Source organism: Meleagris gallopavo, chromosome 3 (genome assembly GCF_905368555.1).
Source record: "Meleagris gallopavo chromosome 3, MGAL_WU_HG_1.1, whole genome shotgun sequence".
Lineage (NCBI taxonomy): Eukaryota > Metazoa > Chordata > Aves > Galliformes > Phasianidae > Meleagris > Meleagris gallopavo.
The window spans coordinates 54,971,962-54,992,422 of record NC_139406.1 but is presented as its reverse complement, the minus strand read 5'-3'; the positions used below and the strand labels follow the sequence as shown (position 1 = coordinate 54,992,422).

Below are 20,461 nucleotides of genomic sequence, written 5' to 3'. Positions count from 1 at the left end.
TGTCTGTTGAACTGTTCATTAGAGGAGAAGCTTTTCATACAGTTGTTTCAGAAAGACAAATAATTTCAGTAAGGACTTGTATCTGTATCCATATCCCACCAATCTATTAAAATACTTTTTGTCTGAATTGAGATGGAGTTGTTTCTTGTGAGAGGTAAAATACTGCCTTGATTTTATTTGATATATATTTTCTAGTAAAAATAAGGGAGATTTGCTGTTATCTGGAAGTATTGTTATGGTTGAGGTGCAAAAGATTTTAGGTGTAGATTAAACAAAGTACTCTTGAGTTGGAAGTATATGTATGACTTTCTTTTGTACTTAAAACCTTGAGGAGGGAATGCATGCCATTTAAGGGGAAAAAAAAATTCCTTAAGAAGGCTATCTGAAACACATTGTGCAAGTACCAGGCCCCACTTCACCTGTTTTTATTGAAGGGGAATGTGTTGTCTTTTCTGCTCCCAGTCAACTTCTAGACCTAGAATATCCAGCTTGGAGAGAGAGCCACAGGGCAAGGCTAGGTTGCCCATCTTCTAGCACCCTATCAAAAACCAAACCTGAGTAAGCTGAAGTCCCTGATGTGAAAGAATCACCAAACCTTCTCAAGAAACCACTTCAATGGTAAGTTGCAAGAACCCTAGTACTACTTCTGGTATAACTGTTATGGGTTGAACTTCTTTCTGAAGTCCTATAAGAAAATTATTGGCATTGAAAAATTCATCTTCCAATAGAGTATTTATTTGTCTTTGTTGAAATTCAGGGCTCCTGGTTGAACACTGCAAGTTCACTTTCATAAAAGCAGAGTTGAAGTTGAAAGTTCCTTGCATGTGCTCAAAGAAAAACTGCATTCTTTCCTGTTCAGCTACATAATGATAGCAGTAAAAATCTGTGCAGGAAGAGCAACCTGTGTCAAACCCACTGGTGGCCTTTCCAGTTTACATTTTACTTTTAACTTGTTCTTAGATTTGGTTAGTGGAAATATTGTACTTTTTTTATTGCTCTAGCTAGGAAAACATATGACAGTAAGAAGTTCAGAGGGATTCTTTGATGCTGGAAGTTAACATTTTCAGAAAGAAAATCAGCTTTTGAAATGTCTCTTTTTTAGTTAGAGGTATTAAAGAGAAGTAATATACATAAACATCATAAGCCAGGAGGCTCCAAAAGTGGCCGTCAAGTTTACTGCTTTCTAGGAAGAAAATAAAACTGTTTCAAAAGTGTTTGAGAGTTGGAGCAATCTGTATTCTTGCAATCTCTAAGCACATACAAAATCTTTTAGAAATGAGACAAATTCTGTGGTGGACACTACCTTCTTTGGAAATCTCCAGTTCCTGTAAGTTTTGATAGTATCTAGAGCATTTGTTACGTTAAAGTAGTTGAGAAAAACAGCAATGGATTACTGCTACCAAATCAAATCTATACCTTCAGAAAAGCTCTCAGTATACAATATGACAATCTTAAATCTATAAAACTAGTTTTTCTTCTTCAGTTAAAAAAAAAAAAAAGCAACTATTTCTGTCTACAAAAACAGTAAACTGTTTCTGAGACTTGCATCCATGAATTTACTAGTGTCCTGATGACAGACTGAGACGATGAAACATTTTTTCACCTCCTTCTTTCTTAGGAGTGCAGGTTTTGTAAAGTTCACTGTGGAATTGATTTAAAATATTTGTATTCCTTCAGTATACTACTTTGCTTTTATCATCAAGATTTTAGATGTAGTACATAATGAAGTTTAAGTTTGTTAACTAGTGCTGAAGAGAGAGTAAGATTAGTCATAGCATTTTTAAGGTCCAGCATTCTAACTTCTCTTTATAAATAAGAGCAGTGTTTTTTTCATATGTTTCAGTGAAGGTGATGGCTATTCGAAATTATAAACAAGCAAAGATAGCTGAAGTTGCCCAATAGAAGCACAAAAGCAGTTTTATTCTAAAGCTGAGATAAACAGAAGTGAAGCTGGAATGCATTTCCCATTGGCCTACAACATTACCTGGATGAGAAAAATGATCAGGAAAAAATTATTGCATGAAAATTTTGTCAGTACTACTTCTGGCTATTTTTCTAATCCTAATAAAATTCCCATTATTGTAATTGTGTGTAAGGGGTTTAAAAGCTGCTACGGTAGATATTAACAATTGCTTTGTTCCAAAAGTTTTTATATTTTTGTTTCTGTTTATTCTGATGTTCATAGAGTACATGCAGAAAGTCTCAATAAGTAAAATGTATGTAACTTTTCAGGGAAGCTTGCTAGCAGGCCATAAGAATGCATTTATACATGAGCCAGATTTGTTAAGAGCTTTAATAAATACATAAGTAAGGCAGAAGGAAAATAGAGAAAAATACAAAAAAAAAAAAAAAAAAAAGGAAAAAAACTTGCTCTCTTGTCATTCTGTTGTTCCATTTTTAATAGTTGTTCTCTTAGTATCTAATGTAGTTCTTAGTTATAGGATCCTAAATGAACATCACCACCAGGACAGATTATGGGAAATATTTATTGAGAAATGTGAAAATTTATTCCTATACTCTGCAGTATACGAGAAGTACCTTTAAATCTGGTTGTTACTTGATCTAGAATACTTTTGCAGTAAAATAAGGTGAAAAAATGCTAACATTTTGTGAATGTTGTGCATCGTTGTGGCATGGTATACAAAAAGTCATGTTTCACCTTCAACTATAGTTTTCAAAGAATATAAGACTTACGTCTTTAAAAAAGTTTAAAAAATGAAAATGGATTAAGTGATCTGGAAGTTTCTTGAAAGTTTCTTTCTGGCTTTAGGTGTACTTGGAGTAAGATTAGTAAATTACGAAATTGTTTTATATAGAAGAAGCCCTGAGAGTATTGTATTTTTAATAAAAATGAATATGAGTTGAAACTTCCTAGATTATTTGCAGCTCTTCATTCTCTGAGGATAATCACAGGAAATACTTATTTTTCAGTTTCTACAAATGTGTTTTAAAATAAAAGGATGGTTTTTGTGATGGTGAAAGTGGTTTAGAAGATCCTTCAGCTCAATATAATGGATTTAAGGGAAGTTTGATTTAAAGTTAACTTTGTGTGCTCTTCTTTTGATTCCCTACTGTTGGTGAATGCATTTTAAAAAACAAATTTTCCATGGAAAAATTGTTTCAATGTAGTATCAGCATAATTCAAATGGCTTGCTGTAACAACTTGGCAGTCTTCTCATTAAAGTTGAACAGTAGTTCTTTGTGCTGTAGGTTTAAGTTAATTTGTTTTGATCCCTTTTGTCCCCTCTGCCAGTAATAAAATACGCACTATAGTTTATTTTATTTTTCCCTTTTTGGACCTGCTGAGAGGGTAACTGTATTTTATTTTATTAAAGAGCCTTCTGGACTGCTAGAGGGGAGCAGCTTGATGACACTTGTCCCCTTTTGTATGGATTTGAGTTGATTGAACACACGAGGAAATGATTGTGGATGGCAAACCAGCATCCAAAATTTATACTGAAAGGGTTTTTCTTTCTGTAAGGACTGAGCACCAAGCTGAGATGGATGTGCAGTAAAATAGGCAGAAGTGTATTATTAGGTAGTATCCTTGTATGAATTTTAGTGGTTAAGGAGAAGTGTAAGATGTAGCTGGAGAGATGCTGACTTTAAGAACTGTTTTCTTCTCTGCGCAAAAGACAAGTGTCAGCAGTTCAAGTAGTTCCCCAGTATTTTTATAAGCATCTTACAACACATTTCACTGTTCCCTTTAAACACGGATCTGTGGATTTTAAAAGTTGCTTTTTATTCAAAGTATGTGATTTTATGCCCAATTTTATTTAACTTGTTTCTTTCTAAGGAATTAAGTACATCTCCTACTTAAAACAAAATACAACTCCTTACCTCTACTTTGATCTTGAAGAGCTGTCAGGATTAATAATATACTACATCCATGAAGGCTGTATAGGCAGGAGAGCTTAGCCCTTGAGGGATGCTGTACATCCTCAGAGCTGGAAATAATTGGAAGTTGGATTGTCTGGGTAGGTTATATGGTAGGAACTACCAATGAATTACCTTGGAAAAAAACTTATTAGGATTACTAATATTTACATATTTTGTTACCACGTGAATACTAGATTGGTGGATATGGATACAAGAGCAAATAATTTCAATCTTAGTTCTTTGCTAAAATTTTTTTTTTTTTTTTAATGGAAACTCATTTTACCCTGATAATAGTGTTTCTTTGTGTTGATACCTGTGGAGGTTCTTAAAAGAATGTGTGTAGTAATAAACTATTCCTTACTTACTTTCTTAATGTGCTCTGGTGAAGACAAAAACACTCTTTAAACCTTACAGGTAATTTTTGATACTTACCTGAAAGAAAATTGTTGTGCCTGTATTGAATTTGTAGAACTTTAGTGCTGGGGGGGGTGGACATGAAATGCCTATCCTTGAGGGACAAGGGAGAAAAGGACAGAATCAGGTCAACACACTTCAGGTATTTGAAACTGCTTTACTGTATTGGTCCACTGCTAAACAAGTTCTGTATGAAATTAAATTTGTCCTATGGCAGATGTTCATTCATACACAGGAACACAGTTGCTGTGTTATCTGTACTAGAAACTCTTAATTTTTTTTGGCTGTTTTCTTGTAAGCAAAATACCGGATTCAACTGAAGAACTGGACGTGATTCAAACATCTATATGTTATTCTAGTTGTTTAGTCTCAGGTGGTTTTTTTTTTTGCTTCTAATCTATGGAAAAAAAAAATCATGTTTTCCAGGTATAATTGTCTTGCTACCTGGCTGTTCAACAAAATGTAAATAACACTTGCCATTTCTTAACTTGTTTTCATATTTCCATTTCAAATTGGTAACTAAATGAAATATTACCCCTCCTTGATTGATAGCTTATGTGTTTGCCAGTGCTGCATGTTAAGGCACTAAACCATTTCTTTTCAACAAAGTCATTACTATAATAAAAATAACTCAGTGTAACACAGAAGGAAGTTTAGTATCTGATCTGTTTTCATATCCTGGCGGTAATGGTATTGAAATTACCTCATTGGATGTAGTATCATATGGGACTGATAGAATTTGGATTTGAGATTAAGTTCCATTGTAAAACAATGTGATTGATGCTGTTTACTTACTTTAAAACTAACGAGCTTATTATACTGTTGGTAGATATTATTCCCTTTTATTTGCTAAAACTTGTGTTGAACTTTAACATCATTCCCTGATCAGATGGTGGGGAGGCTTATACTTCAATGAAGTAGAGCTTAACCTTGCTCATTTTGGAAATGAGTTGGGAAAGTCAGTGATACAAATTCTATAAATTATATTTTAGTCTTTTGGAAGTTAATTACTAATTACTAGATTACATAGATACCACAGCATGATAGATTTATTTATCAGTTTCCTGATTCTGAGATGTATGTGTCATTTTGTGATAACAGAGTCAGTTAAAGATTCAGGGGGTGAGGAAGGAGTCTTCATTTCTTCAGTGATGAAGTTTTGCTTGGAGTGCAGAAAAAGAATTGAGTTCTGTTGTTTTACAACTTAACTAAATTTGAGAATTCCATAATGCTCTAAGTATGAACCCCATATGCATTTTTATTTCTTGTGTTTTGACACTGTTTATATCATAAAACACAAAGCAGGTAATTCTGCAGGCAGCTTCAGTGAACGACACTGGCTTTTGAACTCGAGTGTCACTTTGACTAGATACAGCTTAAAATCTTTTCCACCTGTTTACTCCTACCCTTATATAGCCTTCTGGGTAGAAAGATGTGTATGGCAGTTCTAGAACTATATGATATAAATGGGCAGCCAGCATACTGCTGTAGGTGTTACTGCATTGCCGAGTGATTTGAGTCCCTTGTTTTCCATCTGAAATAAACTAAAACGATGTCTTTCTGAATTGCATGTACTCTAGTTAGGACTACTGTGAGTAATCAGTCTTTCAGGAAGCTCTTACTTTTGACAAATAGGTTTTAAACTAGCTGGAGCTATTGGACTGAAGAAGGTCATTTTTGAAGTAGTAGGCCTAACCACTCTCTCTCTGTCTTGTAATAAGCCTCACGTCTCCACAAATTTGTACTAACATAGTCCAGCCTTAGTTTAATGCACCAGTAGGCAGACGTAGTCTCTAGTGCTTAGCCTATCTTGATTCTTACAGGAGTAATGGGAAATTTATTCAGCGTCATTCTTGTATACTTTTGACTGCAAGCTGTGGACCTAAATGAGAAATTCTTTCCAGCTTTTACTGTATTTGTAGGTCTGTCTATATAGCGTATATTTTGTCTGGGAAATGTTTTGTGTTTCTTTGTCTTGTCTTTGCTGTCTTGGGAATTTTGTGTTTCTGTTTTAAGAGGATGTGATTGGTTGCTTCCAGTAGAAGCATTTTGGGAATATCTAGTAGTAAGATTTTGGAAGAGTGTTTTGAGTTTTAGTATCTGATCTGTTTTCATATCCTGGAGGTAATGGTATTGAAATTACCTCATTGGATGTAGTATCATATGGGACTGATAGAATTTGGATTTGAGATTAAGTTCCATTGTAAAACAATGTGATTGATGCTGTTTACTTACTTTAAAACTAACGATGTTATGAAAGTTGTCAGGTTATGCAGCACCAATCTGTCTTCTGTTGGTCTAAGTATATAACTTAGAACCAGTGACTATGTTGCTATCTAACTTGGCATTTCAGAGGATTCCCCTATTCCTCCTATTCCACCTCTGGTTTTTATTGTACTTTTGAAGCCCACAAAAGTACTTTGCTTAAATTTTCAAGTTAAATCAGTGTGATGATGCTTTACTTCAGCTGTAGACAACCTGAAATTAAAACTATACATTGAGCTGACTTTTGCTAAACGTTGAAAAATATATCGTCCCCCATGCACTTAAGAGGTCATTTCACTGAAGAAGTGATCAGTGCTTTGGGTTTCATTTTCTTCTGAGCATTTAGCCTTGCCTAATGTGTTTTTAGATATTTCTCTTTTTTTTTTTTTTTTTGAAATTACTTCAACCACAGTTCATTTTTGTTGCCTGCTTGTGTGTAGTTGGCTGCACTCCCCACCTGCCACCTTCCTTTTCTTTTTTTTTTTTTCTTTTTAACCTGTCAGTATTGATTGTAGCTTTGATTTCTTCCATTGGTCTTGGATAAGAAAACAGCAGCATGGACTGTCAGCCCATTGAGTACATAAGGCAGGTGCAGTAGTTAGTCAGTAAGGGATTCTTAAGAGTCTATATTTGACTAGTCAAAGAAAGTATTGAATTCTTTTCAAGGTCGTGCACCCTATCTTGAAAACAGTGCTTCAAGCAAAAAACATAGCTTGATGGAAGACTAATTTGTGAATGTGGTAGGGTTGATAGGAGAGTCAGCTAAGCCTTATAGGCAGTGAGATGTGCTAGGCTTCAGTGTAACTGAGATGATTATTTGCATGTTGTCAGGTGTTGTACTGGGATTACCTACTGGTAATGGTGCCGGATGACACTTGTGAACTACTTCTGTAACAACAGAGTGTTAGGTTTTAAAGTTTTTCCAAAAAAGCCATAAATCCTTTCTGTGAGCAAATGTGTAACATCGCTTCTTGAAAGGAGGTTATTGACTGAATGTTGTTGGTGTGTGTGTGTGTGTTGGGGAGGGAGGTTGTGTTTTTTTTCACTGTTTTTTAATACAAAGATATGAATTACGTTATGATGGCATGAACATCTTAATCAGAGACTTGCTGCAAAGATGTGAAAAATGTCAGAACATATCTCTGTAATGGAAAACATATGCAGCTTTGGCAGTAAAGCTCTACAGTGTGCACCTTTTGTTATTTTATGCAGTATCAGAGAACTTAGTCTTTGCAACTTCTGCTTTATACTTAATCCACTTAGAAGCAGTTATGCGATTTTCATTTGCTGAAGAAAATTAGAACAGATGTTTCTCAGAATTAATCTCTTTTTTTTCCTTGCTTTGTGTGTGGTCAAAACTTTTCCATTGAATTTTATTTTCGAGAAAAACAGGTTGTTTTTAAAGTGGAAAGTGGGGGATGTGGAGAAAAATGATTCTTAAAATAGCCTATTTATCTCCTTTAAAAGAGAGAGGGAAGGTATTGGGAATTGGACTGTTTCAACATTTATACAATATATAACCTAAATATTCCTCAGTGATTAACGTCTGTCTGTTTTAAAGGAACTTGACTGTATGCCTTGTCCAGAGAAACATTACAAGTCTGATTGCTTACTGTTCAGAAGCCTGGTGTTTCTTTCAGGCTTTTTTGTTTTTATGTGATGCACTCGCTAACTTTTAAAAAATTGTTATTTGATCCTTCATTGAGCAGAAACAGCACATTGTTTTCTGTTTAATGTTGCTGTGTTTAGTGCCGATTGTTAAAATGTGTTCTACTCTTTCTTTTCTTTACATAAAGGAAGATACTAAAAATATTTTTGTTTTTAACTGGACTGGCGTTTCTCAAGAAAGCTGATTTTATTTAGAAATGTCTCCTCTTTTTGTTTTCTTCTCCTCAGATTTGAGTTCTGTGAACCTGCCTTTGTGGTTGGTAACTGTTTGGAAATAGCCTCAGACAGTCATCAGTATGACCGGATTTACTGTGGAGCTGGAGTCCAGAAAGACCATGAAAACTACATGAAAATTTTATTGAAAGTCGGAGGCATTTTAGTAATGCCTATAGAAGATCAGGTGACTTAATGACAATTTCCCCTTGCTATCATATAGTATATGAGAAATACATAATTTAAGAAATGTTTTAACATGTAGAGTTGACTAAGTTGAACATTAACTGTTGTTGTCTTTACTCAGTGTATTACTGCAATTCAACGGGTGTTTTTGCAATGCAATCTTGAAATTATTTTCCTTTAAATGGTGGGAAACTCTCAATATCCTGTTTATCTGTGATAAAACTGTTTTGTCTTCAGTGAAGCTAGTACTCCATTCTTAAATATTTTAAATATGTATGCTAGTCCTAGTACTGCCTTGAAATCCTTGCCACACATGTTCAGTTAATACTTTAACACAACATAAAACACTCTCTGAAACAGGAGAATTGATTTTATGTTTGTAATTAATGGTAAGAGAGATGGAAAAGAGTGGAGAAAAAGACTGATTTCCAGCAATTTTCAGTGTTGCTTTTTTGTGTTAGATTAGACTTTTTCCAGACAGGTGTCTTATTTTAATAGTACTTCACACTGTTATCACTTTTCATCCTTAGATCTCAAAAGGCTTTACAAAGGTAAGTATTATTCTCCCTGTTTTGCTAATAGGGAACCAGGGAACAAAAAACTGATTTACGTGGATGTTCTCTTGAATGTAGATAATTACTAAATTATTTACTGGTAAGCTTGCTAGTTACCTTCCAAAAATAACTAACTATATGTTTACTTTCTCAGAATATCCAAGTGATTTAAATGTGGTCTATGTCATTAAGTTATATAAATACTAGAGAAGGTATTTATTGGACTAAGATACTATCAATTGAGATTGATTGCATTTATCTCAAAGGTATTCTAGATTTGAAAGCAAAGTTAAAACTGCCATTAGGTCTGTCTTATATACAGATGGTTAGCACACCAGAAACTCTTAAGACAAAAGGAGAGGTTACAAGATCTGGGTTCCTCTAACCTGGAAAGAAGGGAAAAAAAACAACAAACCCTAACAAAACCAATCAAAGAGAAAATACTTGGCTATAGAACATCTTACTATCTGATTCCTGGGGCATTTATGTGGTCGGCAGGTCAATTTTTGCAGATGCGCAGGGAATTTAAGTAAAAATGTTGCAGTTGTAGTAAGTTCTGCCTTGATAGAGGAAAAACAGTTTTTCATAATGAATTGAATACTGCATAATGAGGTAAACACCCCAGCGCTTTGTCTGGAAAGGTTGTGGAGATTTTTTTTTTTGTAATTTCTTCAGTAAAAAACTTCTGAGTTGCTTGACTTACCTTTGGAAAAATGGGAGGGGCAAGCACAAAACTTACCTTAGGACTTTGTTTTCCAGTTGCATCTCTCTCCACTGCAGAATAGCCTTCTTCAGTACTTCAGTGACAGAAAAATACTTCTAGGATCATGGAAATGCTGGCTATTTAGAGAACAACCTCTTACAAATTAATTTTGAAGTAAATCAAAATTGCACTGTTTGAACATCAATCTGAACAGTATTGAGTATGACAAAACTGTAACCACTGATTTTTGTTGCTGTTGTTTCTCTTATGCAGCTAACACAAATCTTGAGGACGGGACAGAACACATGGGAAAGTAAAAATATCCTTGCTGTTTCATTTGCCCCGCTAGTGCAACCAAACAGAAATGACAATGGCAAACATGATACTGTGGGACTGCGTAAGTGTCACTTGTACTGGCTCCCTTTGGTTTGGTGGGTTCTCTAATAGTGCTTACTGGTGTTACTCTAGAAGTGGAGAGGCTATCCTTTACATATGTGTGACGGAATAGGAACATAGAACTTCACGTAGTGGCAGCTCACTGATAGTTTGTGCTGCTGGCTATGCTGTATTGCTGCACAATCAACATCTCAGGTTAAAATGGTGCATTGTTTCCAGCTTACTTTACCAGACTTCTTTTCCTTTTGGATTCAGCTTCTTTTGTAATGAGATAGATCTAACATACTGAGCTAATACTAGGTTTGTCAAAAGTACTGATATTCAGACAATCTCACAGAGAGAAAAAAAAATTCCTCTTCTCTCTCCCCTCTGGAAATGGAAGGAACTGGTTTACACTGCAGCTGTGGTACTGCAGAAGGTTAATAGCTGAGTTGTCCTTATGTCTGAAGCTGATAATTCTCACAGTCTTTAGTAGTCACTTATGTGGGCTTTCTAGTTACAAAACTTTTCAGTTAGATTAGGAAAGGCATTTAGAAAGTCTCTGAAAGCATAAGATGATAGCATGATGAGGAAAAAAAAGCTGGGAAAGGTACAGAGATGAAAATTTCTGCTACCACAGACAAAGCTAGGAATAGTATTACATAGGGCTTCAGTGACACCCAAGAATTTAAATAAAGCCAGCAAAGAAACTAGACAGTAACAGTTTTCTCCTGCTTTGTTCTGTTAACGTAAGACCAATGTGGACTAATTCTCCTGTACTATTTACATGCCTCTTGCTTCTATGCACAGTTTTAAATGCAAAACAGATAGAAGCCATTCAGTAGTTCAGGATGCCGTATCAGGTTGCATCGCTTGTAACTAGTGATCTGACTGTTAATTTTGAGGGTATATGTAAACTTGTGAAGAATGGTTCCTTACTAAAAATCATAGAAGCATAGAATGGTTTGGGTTGGAAGGGATCTTCAAGATCATTTAGTTTCAATCCCTCCGCTATAGGCAGGAGACACCTCCCTCTAGACCGGTTTGTTCAAAGTCCCATCCAACCTGGCCTTGAATGCTTCCAGGGAGGGGGCATCCGCAGCCTCTCTGGGCAACCTGTTCCAGTGTCTCACCACTCTTACAGTGAAGGATTTCTTCCCAATATCTGCTATAAATTTACCCTCTTCCAGTTTAAAACCATTTCCCCTTGTCCTGTTGCCACATGCCCCCTTCAGGTACTAGAAGGCTGCTGCAAGGTCTCCACGGGGCCTTTCCTTGTCTAGGTTGAAAAGCCTCAGCTCTCTCAGCCCCTCCTCAGGGGGAAAGTGTTTTGCCCTCTGATCATCTTCGTGGCCCTCCTCTGGACCTGCTCCAGCAACTCCACATCCTTTTTGTGTCAGCAACTCCAGAACTGGATGCACTACTCCAGGTGGGGTATCATAAAAGCAGAGTAGAGGGGCAGAATCGTCTTCCTTGACCTGCTGATCACACTTCTCTTGATGCAGTGCAGGATACAGTTGGCCATCTGGGCTGCAAGTGCACATTGCCAGCTCATGATGAATCTTTAATCAACTGATACTCCCAAATTCTTCTCCACACGGCTATTCTCAAGCCATTCTCTGCTCAGCCTTATCTGTGCTTGAGATTGCCCCAAACCAGGTGCAGGACCTTGCACTTAGCCTTGTTGAGATTGGTGTGGGCTCAACTCTCAAGCCTGCTGAGGAAGCATCTCTTCTCACTGGTGTGTCAGCTGCACCACTCAGCTTGGTGTTGTCTGCAAATTTGCTGAGTGTGTACTTGATTCTACTATCCATGTTGCCTATACAGATGTTAAATAACACCAGTTCAAAAACAATCCCTGACAAACGTCACTGGTATCCACTTGGACATTGAGCCATTGACCAGATCTCTGAGTGCAAACATCAAGTCAGTTCCCTTATCCAGTGAGTGGTCCATCCTTCAAATCCAGTTTTCTCTATTTTGGCAACCGGGATGTCATGCAGGACACTGTGAAGTGCTTTGCACAAGCCGAGGTAGATGATGTCAATTGTTCTTCCTTTATCCAGTGGTGCTGTGACTCCATCATGAAAGGCCACCGAGCTTATCAGGCTTGACTTGCCCTCAGTGAAGCCATGTTGGTTACCAACATTCACCCTGTCTATTTTTCCCATGTGCTTCAGTAGGGCCTTTAGGAGGATCTACTCCATGGTCTTGCCAGGCTCAGAGGTGAGTCTAACTGGCCTATAGTTCCCTGGATCTTATTTTTTTTCCCTTCTTGAAAATGGGGGTTATGTTTCCCCTTTTGCAATCAGTGGGATCTTCACCAGACTGCCATGACCTTTCAAATGTGATGGATGGCAACTTCATCTACCAGTTCCCTCAGAACCTGTGGATGGGTCTCATTGGGTCCCCTGGACTTGTGGACTTTGTCCCATGTGATCTCGTAAGAGATCAATTTAAGAATTTTAGAGTCCTCTATTATCATTCTCATATTACAGATTAGAACAGTATAGACCAGTAGCATTTAGAAGAGAGCTGCAGTACAGTAAAGGTGTAAGCTATAAGTAGCTTAAAAGAATACTCTTAAAATGATTGTTCAGTTAGAAGAGGAAGAAGGAAATAACATACAAATATACTACTACCTTGCCACTACTATCCAATTATAAATGCATTAGGAAATTGAAGTTGCCCTGTGAAATGAAATCAGCAAGGTAACGCTTCTTTCCTCCGCTCATGTTATCTTTTTACTGTTAGCTACAACTGCAGTCAGTATTGCCAGTATTAAGCATCTTTTTGATCTCAAATTTTAATAACTAGCATGGAGTTTAAGTCAGTGAAAAAAAATATTTAGTTGGAAATTCATTGTGTGTTTTTAAACTGGATCTGTATTGGCAATGTTTTTATAAAATTTATTTCCTCATTATGCTCATTTCCTCCTTTGCAGTAATATCTATAAATTTTATACTATTTTATGTAGGAACGAAAATGAAAAGTTGAACAGGTGACAGGTTTGGCTGATGCAGAATCATAGACTTGCCAATATTTTCCACTAACCCATGTCCCTCAGTACAACATCTAAATGTTTCTTGAATACCTACCAGTCTGTTCCAGCACCTCACCACTCTTGGAAAAGTATTTCCTAGTGTCCAACGTGAATCTCCCCTGGAGAAACTTGAGGCCACCCATCAGCCTCCTCTTCTTCAGATTGAACAGTCCCAACACCCTTGGCCTCATTAGGCTTGTGCTCTAGACTCCTTCCCATCTTCATTGCCTTCCTCTGAACACGCTCCACGGCCTCAGTGTCTTTCTTGTAGTGAGGGGCCCAAAACTAAACACAGTAATCAAGGTGCAGCCTCACGAGGGCTGAGTAGAGGGGGATGATCACTTCCTTGCTCCTACTGCCAACACTATTTCTGATACAAGCCAGGATGCCATTTGCCTTCTTGGCCACCTGGGCACACTGTTTTGTTTTGTGTTCAGCTGAGCGTCAACCAGGACTCCCAGGTCCGTTTCCTCTACCTTGTCTTTCAGCCACTCTGCCCTATCCTGTAGGGTTGCTTGGGGTTGTTGTAGCCAAAGTGCAGGACCTGGCGCTCAGTCTTATTCAACTTTATCCTGCTGGCCTCAGCCCAGCGATCCAGCTTATCTAGATCCCTCTGTAGAGTCTTGGTAAACCCAGGCAGATCTTCCTCCCATTTTAGTGTCATCTGCAGACTTACTGAGGGTGCACTCAGTGCCCTCATCCAGGTCACCAGTAAAGATGCTGAACAGAATACACCCCAGTACTGACCCCTGGGGAGCACCATTGGTTGCCAGATGGATGTGATTCTATCTATCACCACTCTGGGCCTGGCCATCCAGCCAGTTCTGTACCTTTTATTGTTTTGTTTGCCTTGGAATTACTTGGCAACAGGTCATACTGTGTATGTTATCCAACAGCCTAGCAATGCTTGATCATCATCTACTTATTGCAAAATATGAAGATTTTGACTTTTTGTTACTTTTTTTTTGTTGTTCAGAAACTTTGATGCCTTTTCTGCTACTAAGATAAGGGTGGCTTACTTGGTCAGCTGTGATCTTGACATCATGATCTTTTGGGTTTAGCAGGAAGAAGTATTTTGTGTAGAAGAGAGAAGGAAGAAAAGCACTTGCCTAAACCAGTGTGACATGGTAGGCGAAATGTACGGAACAGCATGAGGTGGTAGGAGCAGTAGGTCCCAAGGCATGCCATATTTGGAGTGTGCTGTCTAAAATCAATTTTTAAATAGTTACTATTTTCTGCTTCTCTTGCACATCTGTCCAAAGATCTCTTAATAGCTTGGACTGTGTGTTTTCTCTAAAAGAGTAATCATATTCTAGAAGCCATCTTTAGATCAAATCTGAGTATGTCTGGAGTAAGAGGTGTTTTTCAGTAGAGAATATACTACAGGGTTTGTCAGAAACCCTTAATCTTCTCATTTCATTTGTATATTGCATCATATTCTAAAATTTCATTTGTTCTTAAACACGAATTGCACTGTCTTGCAACTAATGTTTTTGTTAGAGAGAAATTTTGCTTAATGAGCATAACTCTCTCTCTTTCCTTTTAGCTCCGTGTGCTGTTAGGAATCTTCAGGACCTCGCTCGAATATATATCAGACGCACCCTTAGAAACTTCATAAATGAGGAGATGAAAGCTAAAGGCATTGCTCAGAAGGCTCCCCCTAAACGAAAACGCAGGCGATGTCGTAGACGCAGGATTAACACCTACGTGTTTGTTGGTAATCAGCTCATTCCTCAGCCTCTAGATAGTGAAGAAGATGAAAGAATGGAAGATGATAATAAAGAGGAGGAGGATAAAGATCACAGCGAGGCCTTGAAGCCAGAAGAGCCTCCTCGAAATCTGTTGAGAGAGAAAATTATGAGTCTACCATTACCTGAATCTTTAAAAGCATACTTGACCTATTACAGAGAGAAGTAACTTGTTTTAAGTAGAAGTAATGCCTACTGATAGTTCCTTTATTCTTGAAAATGTAGCATTTATTAAGAAATAGGTGGACAAATTATTATTAGTCTTTCATCAAGACTGAAGTACAGCGATAAATCATAACTTATCTTTATCTTTGCTACAAGGAAGACTTGCATTCAACAGTAAAATCCCTTTTTAAAAATCTATTTTTCTTTAAATTTTGAAAATGCTGTTTTAACTCTGATAGAAATATATATTCCATTATGCAGCACTAATCAATATTTTGCATGGTATGTCTTTTTGATCCCTAACAGATTTGTATTGATAAAAGGATGAGTGAAATTTTATATCTGCTAAATAATTGTTAAATACGTGCATCCGACTTGAGCAGTTTGTCTGTATTTATTATTAGGGAACATTTTAAACATGCAGACACTTATCCTCTAATGTCAGTATCAGACCCTTTAAAAAGTTAATTTTACTATGGCTTTGTTGCAATCGTTATTACTATGTTGGTATAAATGTATTCCAACAACACAAGTGCAATAAATGTATACAGACACTGAATTAGCTGGCTTTAATGAAATATGAAAGTGCAAGTTCTGAAACGTCAGGTGACCCTACTACTTCTGCATTTTATCTTTTGCCAAAAGATCTTGAGAAAAGTAACAGCTTATCCCAGAGCCTTAAAGAAACATCATACTGAACGAAAAGGAAAGCAATGCTTACTTCAGCTCTGCTTATACTTAACTCCATTGTATGCTTTCAGTATTTTAACTAGAGGCACTTCCTCACTTGTGAGATGTTTAGGACAGTACTTTTTGTTTATTTCTGCAGCTCATGGCATTGAGACATAATGTTTTGTATTACAAGATTGTACTTTAGATTTGTCATCTGTATTTACTGCTTTTAAGTAGAGGTAGAACTTCAACAAAATTTAGTTTGTATTGCTTATTGAAATAGTTATTATAGTAAAAATTAGAATTTGTTTGGCAAATGCACTTTAGTAAGTAGGTTTTATGCTTAACATGCATCTCCAAGAAGGTAGACTTGTGCTAGCCTATATTTTGTTTCTGAGCATGGCTCTTAGCACAAAACTATTCATAAAATCGTATGCATCTTTTGGAAACCTATGAGTAGCAGTGCAGCTGTGGGGATCCACGATAGTGCTGATTTAAATTGTTTTACAATTTTTCCTCTTCTAGTTGTGAAGTTACTTGCAGTTCTGATTTTTTTTTAACTTTGTTCTTAACATCTTAATTTCATAATTCTTTGTTGTAACATAACCATGAGGCAAAACTCTGTTTAAGAACTTGACATGATGTGCATTAAAAGCCACAGTCATTGGAACAATCTGCCTGGACCCATTGAAAAACATTCCTTATGAAGAAATATCCTGCACAATACATTTTTAGTACTGATAATTTTTTTGTGTGTGAAATAACAGGCAATATAACCAATTTTTCTAAAACAGTAAAGTTCCTAGTCCAAGTATTTATAACCAACTAATATTAATTTGAAGTAACAGTCCAGTATTGACTTCCAGATATATAAGCTGAGAAAGAAGATGCATAACCTTATGACAGTGACCCTTTATTGTGCATTTCATGCTGCAGTCCCTGGTTGTTTTTTTTTTTAAGGTACATGATAGTAATGTTTAAATGGAACTTCATGAAGGCCTGTTGTACCAGCATGTGGAGTTATTTTCCGCATTATATTTACAGTATAAGTAAACAATGCTATTTGAAATAAATACTCTGACTTCATTCTAGAGACAGGAAGAACTACTAAGAAATAATTTTCCAAAATAAAGATACTAATAAAGTAGTTGTAATGCTTCAGCTATAAGAATTGAGCGTAATCTTGTTTTAAGTAGGTTATTTTAGATGGAGTTTAAATCATCTGAAGTTTGAGATGGTTTTTCTCTCTCCTTTTCTTGGAATATACATCAATAAACTCAAGAAATTGAGATTATTGAATGTCACTTATATACTTTAAGGACTCTATACAGGATGCTTTTGGAGAATAAACTTCTGCATTCTTTCACTCCTGTGTACTTGGAAAAATGGACAACGGATGATTTGTCATGATTATTCAGTATGTAAGTCTTTTTGCATTCACTGAAAGAGAATGTTTCTTCTGTGTTTTTATATGTGGATTTATTTTACACTCTTGAATTTATATTTGCATAAAAAGGTAGAAATACAAAATGTAATAAAACTTAATTTTTGCCATCTCACTTGATGGGGACATTGTTGCAATAAAATGGTTTTTCTGGTGGTTTCTGCTTGCTTGAATTCCTGTGTTTCTGTGGAAGTATTAAGTTATTTGGAATTTCAGGTATCAGTTTATTCATAATTGGGACACTGATTTCGTAATAAAGGTGATCATTGAGTCTCAGAAATATTGGAAGAATAGTACTTGCTACATTTTGAATTTTTGTAGAGGTTGGAAGATGAGATATTCTATAGTTCACAGAAAAACTGTTTGGGGCCCAATAGTACTTCTGAAGCACTTAGGTAAAGAGTTTGTTTTCTCTGGGAGAGCCCAGAAGAGCTATTCTTCAGCTGTGTACTCAGGAATGGTTTTACTCTGATTTCTCAATATTGAGATTGGTTTAACCCTGAACAGAGCTAATAGGTCAAAATAAATAAGAAAGACTTTGAGGTAGGAATAGCAAGGGTGTTGAACAAATTACAAGTCCTTTTTACTGAAGCTCTATCTTGATGTGGCCTTATGTTGTTAGCATAGAGAATAAATGTGGGTAGGCTAACCTGACTAGCATTGCTGTAATTGTAATCACTGTAAGAAAGGATGTAATGAATTGGAACTTGGGGGTTTTAAGCTCCTTGGTCTGGAGGAGGTATTGAGACCAACACAATGTTTTTGAAGATCTGAAGTTATTAATTCCATGTGTAGATAAGACAACAAAGCCATACAAAAAATTTGGGAATCTGTTACATTTAAATGAATCAGAAGAACTTTGTTCAACTGAATACAGTCTCTTGTTTGTTTGGGTGCTGGCAACTTAATCTGTTTTGTGTGTGTGTGTGTACGCATATGTATTTTGTTTGTTTAATGTGGCCATCTACCTTTCCTCTAAACTACTTCAGTAGTGCATATGTACTGGTCAGTTTCAAAACAAATAGGGAATAAATGAATGTGTTCAGTTTTCCTTTAAAGTAGTTTTAATTCACTAAGTAATAATCTGTCTCCTTCAGTTATCCATATAGTTGATTTAGGTTGAAATGCTTCTGTATTTGACTTTTCTAATCATTATAAAAAGTAGAGGAATTGTGTGCTATATTCTTCTGAAGTTGTACATAGAATTCCACCTTCATGACCTGGTAATTATTTTGACAATAATTGAATAGTGTCTGAGGCGCTTCCTATAAACTTCTTTTTCAGAAGATTCTTGGACTTTTTGATGGATTACTAAAGCTTTCAAGTTAGGCGATTCTTGATAACCTTCCAGTAAAATCTAGATTGCTGCTTGATAAATGCCTGTGTTGTTTCTGTAACTTCTGAGTGTACCATCTTCATGAATTACTCTGTTCAAATAAGGCTGGCTTGTTTAGCAGTAGGTTTGCACCATGCTTATAGTCAGTTTTGTAACCAAGAATACTGATTTACCAGTGCTTAGTAATATGATGATAATACTTTCTTTCTACAATCTTCTAATTGCCACCCTTTGTATTCTGTGTAATACTTTCAGAGATTAAGGGACTTGCAACCTTCCTGGTAATTAAATTCCATCCTCTGCTGCTGCAATCTAGGAACCTGTTAAACCTTGCCAGTGCTGGAGAAAAAGCACTGAAACGTTTCTTCTCCTTCCTTCATGCGTTCACTAGCAACCTTGATGAATATAGACAAAGGAGAGGAAACAAAGCAGGTGTATTAGTGCATGCTAAATATTTCTTCCTTTTTTTTCCCTGAGTGTTTACTCGTCATTTTTCTGGCCTTTTTCTCCTAAGTGGAAAAGAATTCAAGACAATACAGAACTACTCTGCTGCTTATTTGAGTGGCCTGCCTCAAACATGTTTAGCTACCTGTGTATGTTCACCTCACACTTAGAAATATTCCTTGCAGGCAAATAAACAGACTTGTTTCTTTCAGACATCCTTTGGAGGTATTGCAATAGTATATTCTGTTTGAACAGACTTCTTCATACTTTGATTTTTGAAGTCTAATAGTTTCCATTTATGTTGAGTCTCTAAAAATCAGGACTTTAAAACAAAAACAAAAACAAAAACAATAAATGAAAATATTTCAGGATTCTTAGTTTAGACTCCTGCTTCTGGAATTGTGATCTTTACTACAAGTTCCTCTGAAATCTATAAAAAAAACTATGTGGCTCTTGTGCATGAAATGATTTTCAGGTACAGTACCACCTGTATGTCCATGACAAGGACTTTCTCTGTATTCTAATGTAAACCAACATGACTGAAGTTGTTTTTACTGAAGCTTTCACTTGATTCCTTATCCAGATCTAGAGGCTCACTAATCTCTAGTTATCAGAGTGCAGTAGGTAGTTTTCCATCTTTAGAAGATGGAAAGAAGAGCAGTTAAAAGTGCACGTGTTACGATTTTATTTGTGTTTTATAAAAGTACTTCTTTTGGAGTGATGCTCAGCTACCATTTGTTTCCATCTTAAATCCACAGTTTCAAACTGCTCTATTAGGATAATGCTGAATAGGAGGTGTCTGCAGTCATTGAGAGGTGAAATTTGTTGATACTGCTGTTGTCTTGTTCTACCAGGATCTACATGGAGCTGTGTGCATTTGCAGCTTTCTCTTTCTTCATTGTTCTGCAGCTGTAACTAGTATGCAGACTCACCTGTATGTGGCACCCTGCATTTCAGATTGTACTTCTGTTACCTGAGGAGCAATTTTGCTCAGTTCACAAGCTGACGCCTGGGGAGCTGTGCATACTTGGAATTCACATCCTACATGTAGGTCCCATCTCACTATCCCAAACCTGCTTCTCAGAGTTCTGCTAATACAGAAGACCAGCATTTCTGTGCTGCAGCATTGCATTAGGACCATAAATACCTCATTGTAGTTAGAAGTGTGAAAACAAGCTTGACTATCACCTTGACTCCTGGGCTGTTATTATTTTGTATTCGGGGACAGGAGCAGGGATTAAGGATTAAAGAAGGGAAAAATTTTATAGGGAGAAGTAATTGGTAGATGAGCAGTAACAATAGATCAGTTTGTATATTCATACTAATTATATATATACTCACATCTGTACTGT

The 20,461-nt window shown here is 36.4% G+C and overlaps 1 protein-coding gene across 5 annotated transcripts in view; it reads left to right on the top strand.

Moving 5' to 3' along the window:
• The window catches only part of PCMTD1 (protein-L-isoaspartate (D-aspartate) O-methyltransferase domain containing 1), a 41,879-nt gene extending 24,377 nt beyond the window's left edge, over positions 1-17,502 (top strand). For all 5 annotated transcript variants that reach the window (XM_085221082.1, XM_085221086.1, XM_085221083.1 and 2 more), the window contains 3 exons: positions 8,455-8,626; positions 10,156-10,279; positions 14,847-17,502. In XM_085221082.1, coding sequence (XP_085077208.1) covers positions 8,455-8,626; positions 10,156-10,279; positions 14,847-15,217 — 667 coding nt within the window. In that variant the 3' untranslated portion in view covers positions 15,218-17,502. The remainder of the gene's footprint in view (positions 1-8,454; positions 8,627-10,155; positions 10,280-14,846) is intronic.
• The last annotated feature ends 2,959 nt before the right edge of the window (positions 17,503-20,461 follow it).